Source organism: Gopherus flavomarginatus, chromosome 4 (assembly GCF_025201925.1).
Source record: "Gopherus flavomarginatus isolate rGopFla2 chromosome 4, rGopFla2.mat.asm, whole genome shotgun sequence".
Taxonomy (NCBI): Eukaryota; Metazoa; Chordata; order Testudines; family Testudinidae; genus Gopherus; species Gopherus flavomarginatus.
The window spans coordinates 202,001,415-202,014,565 of NC_066620.1; the positions used below are offsets into that span (position 1 = coordinate 202,001,415).

A 13,151-nucleotide genomic window follows, 5' to 3' on the forward strand; every position below is an offset into this window, starting at 1 on the left:
ACAATACAGTATACAATTTGCTAAATGTCCTGAAGTAGCTATCAAGGAGACACTTTCATAGTCTTAATGGCCCACCTAATCAAAGAGCAGAAACCTGTGTTAAAAAGCAAACTTGGGCCTCCATTAGTTATGTATTAGAGTAACAATGAGGATGAGAAAAGGAAGACAGAGTAAAATATGGTATTTATATATTCTTTCTGTCTCAGGAAGTTTCCTTTTGCCTGTGGTAGCAGCAGGAAGGAGGAACCATGTTGCAGTAAGCTTAAAGAGGTGCACAAACTGAATTATTTCACATACTGTGAAGGATGCCAGCCTGTCTCCCATGGTCGAGTCACATGCTAGGCACTGAAGTTTTATGAGATCCATCTGTATCCAGAGAGAGCAATATTTCATGAAGACTTGGGAGAAACAGAGTCCAAAGCTGCACCTGTTGCCTGTGGTACATTACGGAAGTACTGGGATGATCCATAGAACTGCTTCTTTGTTTTAAGACTGTAAACTCTTTGGGACAGACTGACTGTTACACCTCAGTAAAGTGCAAAGTGTAATATAGTGCTATCACAATACAAATAACAAAGGGAGTTCTCTCTTCATTTTTTCTTTACATCTTTTCTTTCTTTTTGGCTTAATATTGGGATTAGAGTGTGGTTACTTGATGCAATCCTGTAGGAATGGCTACAGGTATTGACAACATCCTAGCCAAATTGATGAAATTCAGATGAGAAATAGTGTACTCATCAAGATGTACTCACCAAGATCTGCAACAAGATCTGGCAGACTGGTGAGTGGCCCCCAACGCGGACACAGTCACTAATCATCACTCTGCCAAAGAAAGGTAACCTGCAATTGTATCAAATTACCAGACTATAAGCTTAATTAGCCATTCTAGCAAAGTGATACTGAAAGTCATATTGAAGCCACAAATGGAGAATATAATCACTGAAGAACAGCCTGGCTTTCGTGCGGGAAGAAGTACCACAGAACAGATTTTCAACCTCCGTGTTCTACGTGAGAAGTACTTACTACACCAGCAGGACATCTGACACGTCTTTATTGACTTCAAGAAGGCGTTTGACAGACTATGGCACGAAGCTCTTGGGCAACCATGAAGAAGTACAATGTTGGTCGTAAGTTTATGCTTACCATTAAACAAACGTATGCCAAGGTCAGCAGTGCACTTCTCATCAATGGCACAATAGAGGAGTGGTTTTGCACCGCTCTTGGAGTTTGGCAAGGTTGCCTTCTTTTGCTCACACTGTTCAACATCTACTTGGAGTGCATAACGACTGATGTCCTAGAAGATCATATATGCACAATCAGCAGTAGGGGGTGAATAATCTCAAATCTTCAGTTCACTGATGACACTGACAGTCTGGCAGGCAGTGAAGATGAACTTGCCAACATTGTGAAATGACTGGATGAAACCCCCACAAAATACAGCATGGAAATCAGTGCAGAGAAAACTAAGCTGATGACAAACAAATGTGACAGGATCAGCTCACATATCACTGGCAGTGGACAAGAGCTAGAGACAGTGAAACAGTTCAAGTATTTGGGGGCAATCATCACTGATGAAGGATCCAAGACAGAAATTCTGGCAAGAACTGCACAAACAATAGTAGCAGTGGCAAAGTTAAAACCAATTTGGAGAAATAAGAACATCTCCTTGGAATCCAAACAAACTGCTGCACGCATTGGTCATCTCCATTTTTCTGTGTGTGTGCAGGACATAGACCCTTATGGCAGAACTTGAATGGAAAATACAGGTAGCAGAGATGAGATACTTCCGTAAAATCCTAGGCATCTCCTACTTCGACCACGTCACTAATGAAGATGTCCGCAACATCATCACCCAATGTGCTGGGTCATATGAAGACCTCTTGACGACCGTGAAGAAGCGTAAGCTTAAGTGATACGGCCATGTAACAAGATGTTCTGGCCTATCCAAGATCATCCTCCAAGGGACAGTACAGGGGAAGAGAAGAAGAGGTAGACAGAAGAAGAGATGGATTGACAACATAAAAGAGTCGACAGGAATGGACTTCACGGAGATTCAAGCACTGACACACAATCATCGGGGTGAGGACAATTAGCTGATTGCTCATCAGTGATGGTGCCCCAACGATCAATGCAGTTATGGAAGTGATAATGATGATGATGACGATGACGACGATGACTTCTTGATGAAAGAGGTTTTATTTACCTTTGTATAATATTACCTATAATGGGTGAATCCTGACCCCATGGAAGTCAATGGGAGTTTGACGGGCATCAAGGCAGCCAAAATTTCACCTGTTCTTTATCAGTTTTAATTGTAAATGAATTGTTTATCAAGGACCTGTTTTCCAGTTATTATGTGGGCTTTTAAGACTTCATCCAGCAAAAAGAGTACTACAGTGCCAAAAAAGAGCTCTAATTTTCATGCATCTGCTGGATCAAAGAAAAAGTTGAAGGCTGTGACATTTTGCCAAAGAGACCAGAAGGTTCAATTAACCTCAGGTGGTTGTGATAGAGAAAGCAGCCTACTCAACACCTAGCACCTACCTAAATCTGGAGTTGTACATTATAGCAGGGTCATGAGCAAGTTGGGACAAAGCATACAATAAAATAGAAAACGATTCAGTCAGTCAGAAAAATGGCAGTCAGCAATGTATCTAGCAGGTAGTTGGTGAATTTTGGTAGTGAAAGTGTCCAGTGGTCTGGCACATACTATTTCCATTTGTCTGAAGAACCACACGGCACAACAAAAAATGAGAGGAGAATGAAGAAGTGAATTCATCCCCTGAAGTTGCCAGGGTTTAGCAGTTCAAAGTATTAGCTACACTGCAATTATATGAAATGAGGAAATCCAACATTCATACCATAGCAAGAAGAGATAGACAGCTGTTTGCGCTTTCACCCTGTTAAGACTAAACTTCATCCCCACAAAAGATTAGAAGGCAATCATCCTAAAACCCAGAATATTAAGACTTCAACCATGAAAATATACGAGTTTAAAGTTATTAACTATCATTAAGTATGGAGAAACAAATGATACACTGCAAATCATTGGAAATGAAATCAGAGGAAGGTTTACATCTTATGGGAAGTAATTACACTCAATTTTTAAAAACACAATATATTATAGTTTTATAGTGCAAGAAGCCAAGAGGGTAAATTATAAAGACATGTTTCCAAGACTTAACATAGAAAAATTAAAAAATACAAAACAAAAAACCATAAGTGTGCATAGCAGACTTGAAAATCAGATATTTTGTGTGCGCAAAGATGTAGTAAAGCCATCCACCCCAGCCGCATCAGAAATGTGATCAATATTAAATGCAATCCCATTGCAAAAAAATGTATTTGGGGCCTCACCTGACAGGTTAAATAATTGTGTGTAAATATTTGTACACTTTATGAAATCTCATAATTTTTTAAAAATGCATTTGAAGGTAAATACTTCTTGTCTGCTAGCTAACGAAAATCTGCACCCAAAACAAACAGAAAAGCATTTTAAAATAAAAACTAAATTTTAGTATATACAAGTGCAAATGAAAATTAACTCTGAGCTGCTAAAAAGAAAAGGCTACTTGCATGTACTGGTATGACACACAGTGTTTGGATTTCTTTATATAATGTTATCTTACCAAAATGGAGAAGGGTAGGGTAATTTCCTGACACGTAAGAAGGGAAACATGGCAAACAGGATAGGAAACAAAATCTGGAAAGAAAAGTCAAGGAGAGGAATGTCTAGAAAAAAGATTTTGAACCAAAAAAAAAAAATTATTTTACAAAGCAGGAAAAAGAAACATTTGTAGAAGGAACAGAATTGTTTCACATGTTCAGCATATTAGCATTACCTATATTATTATACCTTCAGGTCTCAAACACACAGAATTACTCTTTGTTTTCAGTCTGTTGCATTCTTGGTTTAACTCTCTCTAATCAAAGGGGGGAAACTTTTACTGTCCTTTTCAAATAAATCATCAAGTGGTGTTCAGAACTCTTCACAAATATGATAGCTAAAGTATTTATTGGTGAGCTAATAGCAACCGGCATGATTTTCAGGGGTGTTGAACAGCAGCGTACCATTGAGGCCAGTACCTCTGAAAAATAGGGCCCAACAAATATTGATCATTTAATTAATTATTCTGAGACCCTAAACTACCAGAAACAAGACTGGTAGTTAAAATGGGTACAAACCAGTTAGAGAGATACAAGGAAGATTAGTCATAAAACTTCATCCTCTGTGCATTCACTTCAGTGAAATCACACCAATAAGTTGTGATAACACACTAACTAGAAAAGCAAAGCTTGGGCCATCTGACCTCAAGACAGGACATCTCTTAGGGCTGTGAAGGCATGTGTTGCATTTTCTATTTACCATGACTCTTATAAGATTAACAAAATAATCTTAAAATTGCCACAGACAAATGAAGTGTTTGACATTACACAGCCCCAAATTTTTGTACCATTAATAGGTATTTCCATAGCAGTGAAGTATACACTGAAATTTTCAGTGGTGTAGTTTATAAGTTTCACTGGCATGAGTTGGGATGACTACATTACATGCTCGCAGTAAAACCATGAATGAATTATGCAGGTCATTCCAAGCAACCATGGATAAAATCATTATGCCACACTTTGCCACCAGGCACTCTGCCTGTTACACGTTACCTATTTTATGGAGGCTTGAGAAAGTTTGGAAAATATTTATTGGGACTAATTTTCCTGCTCCTGTCAAGTATCTTAGTTAATATGAGTTCAAACATACTGGGCTATAAAGGTGCAGAGGTGAATCTTGCCTGTTGTGGGGTTTCAGAAAGGGAGTATTTCTCCCCTGGTGAGAAAATTCTCCTCCTCTGAAATGTGCAAACAGTTTGTGGCACTTCATTATTTATTTATTTATTATTATTTTTTGGCAGCTTTTTGAAGTTGCTCAGAAATTTACAGTGTTAGAGGTATTTCCACAGGGTTCAGTAGGTAGAAAGCAAATGATGTGGATCAAACCAAGGTACCTAATAAATTTATCACATTGTTTTGCGATTTGGCATACGGCTAACACATCTACATATAAGATCTTTAAGGGGACATACCAAACTTTGAGTTAACCATATCTATTTATCTTAGGTAAAACTGACAAGCCTTAAGAATCAGTGTATGTGCATTTACAATATAAGATCCTGATCTTGCAACTGACTCCATGCAAGCAGTTGCCCTGAATTCATAGTGAGGCAGCTGAAGGATTGGGGCCTACCTTCATTTCAGGCTGATGCAATATCACTTTTGAATGCGTATTTCATATGAGACACTGGTGATTTAATACTACCTAGGAGAAGTCTTTCAAATTATGTTTTTACTCTATTCTTTTTCAAAATATGCAATTAAACTAAAAAAATCTTGTGCTTTGATTTCAATATGTAAGCACAAAATGCCTACACTCCAGGCTGTGCGTAGCCTTGATAGATAATTAAGGATATCGAGATAAAATTAGCAACAGCAAACAATCTCTCTGCAGTCCACAAAAACTAGAATTTCTTCAGCTCCCACAAAACTAGTTGTGCCAAATAAAAATCCACAGATCCTTGCCCAAATCCCATCACCCATCCTATTTGGGTTTTATAGATCAGAATCAACTTCTTAAACTCCGTCCAGAAACCAACAGGCAACCAATACAAATCCCAGAGCGCTGGTGTCATGTGCTCACCATTTTCTGCCCCAACTTCAGTATCCACAGGCAGATCCCCACAGGGTGCATTGGAATTGCCTAAACTTCAAGCAACAGAATCCTGGAGGCCAGTAACATAGTCCAGGCCTTAGAAAAAGGGTTACAACGTCCTTCCCACATGGGAGGAAGTAAAGCCATTCTGCTCAATTCTGTTATATAGCTGCCTAACAATGGCAAGGAGTCTGACAGGATTTGCAAAGTGAATGCTCAGCTGACACAAGACGGGGACGCACCTTCAATCAATGGGTGACAATCTTTGCCATATTGTCCAATTGCTTCCCCAAACATAACAGGACGACCTCTGTTTCACCTGGCTGCAGCCAGCCCACTCTTATCAGAGCTCCAATCACTACCATACACGGAGAAAGATAATTGCTCCCTATTAGATGGATGAAAGGAAAGGACAGATTCAATGTCATCAGCACTTTGAATGCATAATCAATCTGCACCCAGTCTTCCAAGCAAGCTCAAATATGCACAGAAAGTGAAAAATGAAACCCCACATAAAAGAACCATGATGGCACAAAGCCAGCCACCCAAAACTACACTTTTAGTTCTCTCTCAAGGGAAACATGCACCCACACTAAATAATAAACATCCATGAAATAAAAAGGCATGTCTCACCATTATCAACCCTAACCACAAATCACTAACATTCAACAGCCACTTTCTCCAAATCATCATCAGTTCACTCTCTTCCCTAAAACCCCACAAAATGCATGAGCCTTGCAGTGCTCACTGAAAGTCATCAAACACCTGCCCTGATGTACCAGTAAGATGGGGAGTATTTTGAAGATCCGTCATGGAGGGGATCCTACACCAACGGCCTCTCTCTGAAATCAGGGCACTGTAAGCTGGAGTGCCTCTGCTGACCTACAAGGTCCTATGTCAAAACCTTAAAGCTACATCTAATACACAGCCAATGGCATCAGTGTACAGGACCTGACTGGGTGCAGTGAATTATTCTAGTCTCAGAGTGACAAAGGCAAAGATAACTGTAGGGAAGGTCTACGTCTGAACAAAAGCATCACATTCTCCTTGCCTAAAGATGACAGGAAGATATGATGTTGACCACACCTGCTACCTGACCACGTAGGAACAGCACAAGACCTAATTCAACGCCCAAACAGGGAACCTGAGAACAGGTTTCACGCACACTTTTAAAGCAAAGGGGCTAGTATCTCAGTTATTTCATCTCTCAACCTACTAACATTAATTCATTCTTGCCTGAAAAAAACCTTTGTTCAGTTTACGCTTATCGAAGTCCCAATCTTAACCAGATACTGATTAAGTCACTTCACTGTCCCAATCCAAATAAAACTTTTAAGCAATGCCACATCATCTATTCTCTATATGCAGCACACTCAACATAGAAAAAACTATTTTAGAAATAATTTGGAACATATTAAGTATTTTTGTGGGTATTACTTGCAATATTCTTAGGGTGCCTTATTATAGACTAAGTTCAACTGTTCAACGTTCAGAGGGAGAATGACTGACTAATATAAGTAATCCACTAAAAATACTGGAACTATCTTTTCTATAAAAAAGTCATGATTTCAAAGTCACATCTCAGAATCCAGCAGGCGCAGAAGCAAGTGCTGCACATCCTAACGGGAAACTGGAAGCCTCCCCTTTTCAGTAAAGAAAGCTCCCACATATAGCCTGTAGAGCCAGGAGAAAATGACCCTTAAACTTGTAGTCCAAAATTGAACATTCTCTACCCCACACTTTAGTTCAGTGCAATATGGGTGAGAAGTTGCACATTTTGGAAATGGAGTAATTATTTCTGTTACACATCTCTAAAGGGTCATGTCCAATATGTCACCCTGGGTTGAGACCACATGGGTTTAATGCACTAGAAAATTTCACATTTAGAGGCCAGTGTTAAAAATTGGTATAAGTCAGATGTACAGAAGAATTGTGTGTTCTCAAAACTAGTCCCCCTCATGAAGGTTTGCACAAGATCACAAAAGTCACCATCCAGTTTAACAGAACAGGCAACCTCTGAATAGGAGGCACACGCAGGATTGAGATCACAGTGATGATATTGACAAGGAAGGACTATATTAGCAGCAGTTATGTGGGAAGAGCTTGCATAGCATCTGTCCAGAAAGTTGTTGGTTCTAGGCAATACTTAAAGTTCTCATTAGACCGGGATAGAACTGTAAGTGAGATGTCAGATTAAGATCAAGGTGCATCTAGCAAAAGTTAGTTCATTTTCATGAGCATAAAATACTCAAATTTAAAATTGTAAAGCGCTAATGAGGGAGCTAGCCACAAAAGTTGTCAACTAGACTCCAAAAAACTATAAATGAATGTTATGAGCAGTAGTAAAAATATTTAAATAGGTTTATTAAAAAAGTTATTCTATGTGCAAAAACAGCAGGAAGGTGCACAGAAAATAGAAAGAAAAAAGGAATCTTTTTATAAAGGTCGGGGAGGTCAGGCAATGACAAAAATATCCTTTTAATTGAAAAAAGGAAGCCATTATACAAGTGTTCATTTTTTCTAGCTAACCCAATACGAAGTAAAGCCTTATCAGTTCTATGCATATTAGCCTGACAAATACTATACATTATTTTTCCCAGTTACACAAAAGAGTTATCAGCAGTAACTATTTAAAAAATTGTATTCCCTACCTAACACGTGTAACTGCTCTTGCACTAAATATTAACGTGTGTACTCCAATAAAAGTTTATTCTAATACCAGGAGGGTATCCCAGTCTAAACAGAAGAGGCTCAGAAAAGCTCCTCCAGTATTCTCATTTGTTTTTCATCTTACCTGGTTCTTTAGAGCTCTTTACTGCAACTGAATCTACCTCCACTGATTTTGGTCTAAGCGGTAAATGTTCAGAATCTAACTTTGGTTTTATTAGTGGCTCAATTTCAGATTTTGGTCGAAGGGAAACCACTTCCCCATTAGATCTGTAAAGAAATAAACAGGCAGTCTGAATTTGAAACCAGTCATAATTCAAAAACATATTAAGAGTTAAAATCAGAGAGGAAAATGTCAGTGTTTCCTGTTCTTTAAGAATTTAGATTTGAACATTATTTCACAGACTGGCTCTCACACCAAGACAGACAAATAAAATCAATATTGTGCTATTCATAAACATATTCACTTCTGTTAGGACTCTTAGGGCCAGAAATCTGCCCTCCAGATATGTGCAGGGCTTTCAGTGGAAGTTCCACATACATACTTCAAGATATCATTTGGTAATATTTTATCACCGCTCAGGCACACTGTATGAACAAATCTAACCCTTTGCATAAAAATGCTATAGTACAATGCAACAAAACAAAAGACAAGAAAGCTGAACACTACCTTCAACAATATCTGCACTTCAGAAACATTCAGAGGTGAGGTATGAAGGGTCCGTTACCCTCTTTTTATTTTTCCATTAAAAACATTCTTAATGGACTAGAATGGGTGGTTACATTTTGTTAAAATATCCTGTATAGATAGTCCTTATTCTAACATTGGATAATCTCTCTACACCCTTTATTACTGTTCTGATAGTGAAAGACTCCTAGATTTTCCTGCATCCTAGAACCAAAAGTAAACAGATGAGCCATTCCTTTGCAGCTCTTCCAGCTGCATCTTGCAGCTGAAGGTAAAAGTTACTCTGCTTAGGAAGCCGTGTGAATTGAACAGTTTGACAGGTTATACGTTGGTTACTAGTTCCCTTTCCTCTAAAATGTGTAATACTAATTTCCCCATTTCTCTATATGGGGATTATTACTGCAGCAGGGTTGCCTTCTCTTCTCCCATCCACTCGGGATAGTGTCAAATACTGAGAAGCTGTGGGTGTTTTCAGTCATAAGAATGTTAAAATTTTCTAGCCACAATTTATTATTTGTCATACATATACATCACCTTTGGAATTCTGACCAATACCAACTGTTACCCAAATTGAAAAACATTTCTGTTTTATACTTCTCTACCTATAAAACAATAAAGCTTGAAGTCTGCTGAAATATTAAGTCAATATCTAGCCAAGAATGGGTGGCCCTCTGGAGATTAATAGTATAGAACTGCACTCTTGGATTGCACATGCATCTGCTGCATGAAAGCCAGAGCGCTCAAAGTAGTAACCATTGGGAACCTAGTATCAGGGGGTAGCCATGTTAGTCTGTATCCACAAAAACAAGGAGTCCGGTGGCACCTTAAAGACTAACAGATTTATTTGGGCATAAGCTTTCGTGGGTAAAAAAACCTCACTTCTTCAGATGCATCTGCATTATGCAGAAATGAGGTTTTTTACCCACGAAAGCTTATGCCCAAATAAATTTGTTAGTCTTTAAGGTGCCACCGGACTCCTTGTTGTTTTCATTGGAACCTCTACATGCAGTCTCACAGAATCAAACCTTCAGTGTGAGGTTATGTACAGAGCTGTGGCCTACACATCTGTTAGTTTCTTCCATTTAGAACCTACAGCACAGAAGGATGGTGAATGGGGATCTACACCGACAATCTACTCAAAGATCCAATTATTAAAACCGGCTAGTAACCTCTCTTCAAGATTTCCATTCTTGAGAGATTAACTGCTACTGTGAGGAGTCAGGTTTGAAGAGAACTAGTTAAACAATGACTGCAGGACTGCTGTCCTGAACTGAGCATCAGTTCCCCTAATGTGCAAAGAAAATGGCAATAGTGCATGAATAACGCAAAGTATGGTTAGATACCAAGGAAGAGTGATCTGTCCCAGGCATCTTGTGCCTTATCTATTTTTACAGTGGCATGTTGAGTACAGACACGACACAGCAGCTACAAGTCATAATGAAAGCAGGCTGAGCTCACGCTTGTCACTATGCTGTGTAACCACATGTGGCAGTGAAATTCTCTGATGGGTGGAAAAGACTCCAGTAGCTCCTCACTGCCACAGGCTTTCACTGCAGCAAGGAAGGCTCTAGCACGGGAAAAGCAGTGGGAACTGCCAGAGCCTTTCCACACTGTCAGAGACTTTTCCACTGTCTCCCCCTGCCAGAAGCTTTCCCTGCGACAGGGAAAGGCACTAGTCATGGAACACTACACTGCTAAAATAGCAGTGTAGACATGGGAGGCACTGCTTGGGGCATGCACACAGCTATGTAGGGTATATACATCTTAGGGCACTTTACTTGCCTAAGCTGTGCCTCACTATCTACACTGTTATTTATACCCGTGCTAGTTGGCTGTGCAGTGTCTGTATTCCGCATGCCACCATAAGTGTAGATGTATCTTCAGAAGAGAGGCAGGAGATAGCCCATCTTCTGCAAGACTTAAAGTTGTTCAGAAAAAGATCACAAGACTTTCTGGTTTGGTTACAATGGGACAGTGTTTTTTCTCACATTCTCCTTACATTGCAAAAAGAGCTGATTTGTTTTTATTCAAACTGACAAAAAAAAGTCACCTCATCAGGCAGAGACCAGGCATGGAAAAATTTCAGTCTGGAAAAATAAAACTTCAGAAAGTTGTCAGTGACTAAAATCAGGGGATCAGAATAGAAGCTAAATTAAACTTTAATACTAGTGGTTAGAAATCAGGATTAGAATAGAGGCTGATATGCAACTTCAGCAATAGTGGTTGCTGTTACTCTGCTATAATATGAACTATGAAGGGAAGACAGAGAGAAATCAAATCCACTCAGGCAGCTGAAAAGAACAGAGGAATCTTGACGTTTCAGATCCTTATATGACCTCACTCACATGTTCCCAATGGCCACTACTTTTCTACAGGACAATGACTTCAACAGCAAGGGCGCGCTCCAGGAGTGGGGAGTTATACTGACAATACTTAAGTGAGAAATTCGGTCATTTACATAGTGATGTGTGGCTTCTCCAATGTGGTAATTAATTTCTTAAGTGTAATGCCTACAGGCTCCTCTACCCAGCACAGTACAGAACACCACCAGTGCCTCATTTTCTGTGGTCATAACTTACACAGAATGCAGCAGCTTTAAAACTTGCACTGCAGTTTAATGATTGAGAGGTCCACAATTCCCACACAGAATACAGGTCACGGTGCAAGGTTCCTTCTTATCTGATTCAAGTAAAATGTCACTTGACAATTAGAAAATTAACAAAAGGAAAAGCTGATCACGACCCTGAAAATTTATGAAGCACAGATAAGTATAGGGCACTGTGTATCCTTATAACATTTTCACCTTCATATTAATTAAGGTTTAATAGTTTAGCAATGAAGCACATGCAAGCGTAAACCAACAAAATCTATTTACTATACTGGATTAAAATTAAATAAAAATATACTCACTTGGACACAGATGATGGTAAGACTGGTTTATCTGGTCGTTTTGGATGCAGAAGCCCAGCTTTAAATACATTAGTAGCCTTGCCTGGAGGAACAGGCTTTTTGGGTGGTACTTGGGGAGCTACTGGCTTAGAAGGCTTCTGATCCAGAGCTGCTTTTTCATCTTACAAAATAAGGCACAAAAACATTTTTAGATACATCAGAGTAATTTATCTAGGACACTTTGGCATTTCATCATAATGGCCGCTATCAGAAATGATTTCCCTGAAGATTAGATGCCGCATCACTTTGAGACATGCACATTTCCACTTTTTACTTTTATCTAAACATACAAACTATACACCTGGACACAATAAATATGGTTAGCATAAACACTTAACGCAACTTCTTCAGTGACAGTGCAGAGATACTCGAGCTAGTTTTAACCTCGCTAGCTCGGGTACCTGTGGTAGCGAAGCCACTGCATCGCAGGCTTCAGCACAGGATTGCAAGCCGAGTAATTACCCAGGGTTCTAGACAGGCTTGTACAGCATACACTGAAGCCTGTGCTGCTGAGCTTCACTGCAATCAGCACCTGACCAAGCTAGATTAAAGCTAGCTCAGGTATGTCTACAGGAGCTGTATTCAAACCCCATGAATGCAGTTTAGACACACCTTAAGTCACTTGTTGAAACCTATATACAGGATTAAAGTTAAGAGTTCTCAATTCACTGCACAAGGCTAAATCACAGTGGTTTGGTAGAGCAGAGGAACAGTTCTTGCTTAATATGCAAGTGGTCAGAAATTCAAATCCTATATATAAATCTGAGGAAAGGTACTAGCCTAAGATTTGGGAGACTCAGGTTCAATTCCCTGCTGTGCCACAGACTCCGTGTGACCTTTGGCAAGTCACTTAGCTTCTCTGTGCCTCAGTTCCCCAGCTATAAAATGGGGATAGTAGCACTTAGTAACAGTAGTACCTTAACAGGGACGTGTGAGGATAAACATATAGAAGACTGAAGTGTTTAGGTGAGATACCACCTATGACAGAATCTACTATAAATACTGACTTATTGCAAATTCTGAAGGCCTGAGACACTAGAATTCAAAGATATGAAGTATACCAGTAAATCAGTGAAAAGGCTCAATTTATTGGAATCCTATCTCCAGCACTGCTTTTTTGGTACTGAGTTGGAGCAACTGATATAA

General features: G+C 39.3%; 1 protein-coding gene across 2 annotated transcripts in view; it reads right to left on the reverse strand.

The window, feature by feature from the left end:
- The window catches only part of CD2AP (CD2 associated protein), a 146,159-nt gene that overhangs the window by 14,063 nt on the left and 118,945 nt on the right, over positions 1–13,151 (reverse strand). Inside the window, exons 12-14 of one of the 2 annotated variants that reach the window (XM_050950764.1) lie at positions 11,967–12,126; positions 8,496–8,638; positions 3,630–3,703 (exon numbers count right to left, since the gene is read on the reverse strand). In XM_050950764.1, the coding sequence (XP_050806721.1) occupies positions 3,630–3,703; positions 8,496–8,638; positions 11,967–12,126 (377 nt within the window). The remainder of the gene's footprint in view (positions 1–3,629; positions 3,704–8,495; positions 8,639–11,966; positions 12,127–13,151) is intronic. The other variant, XM_050950763.1, reaches the window with a different exon arrangement.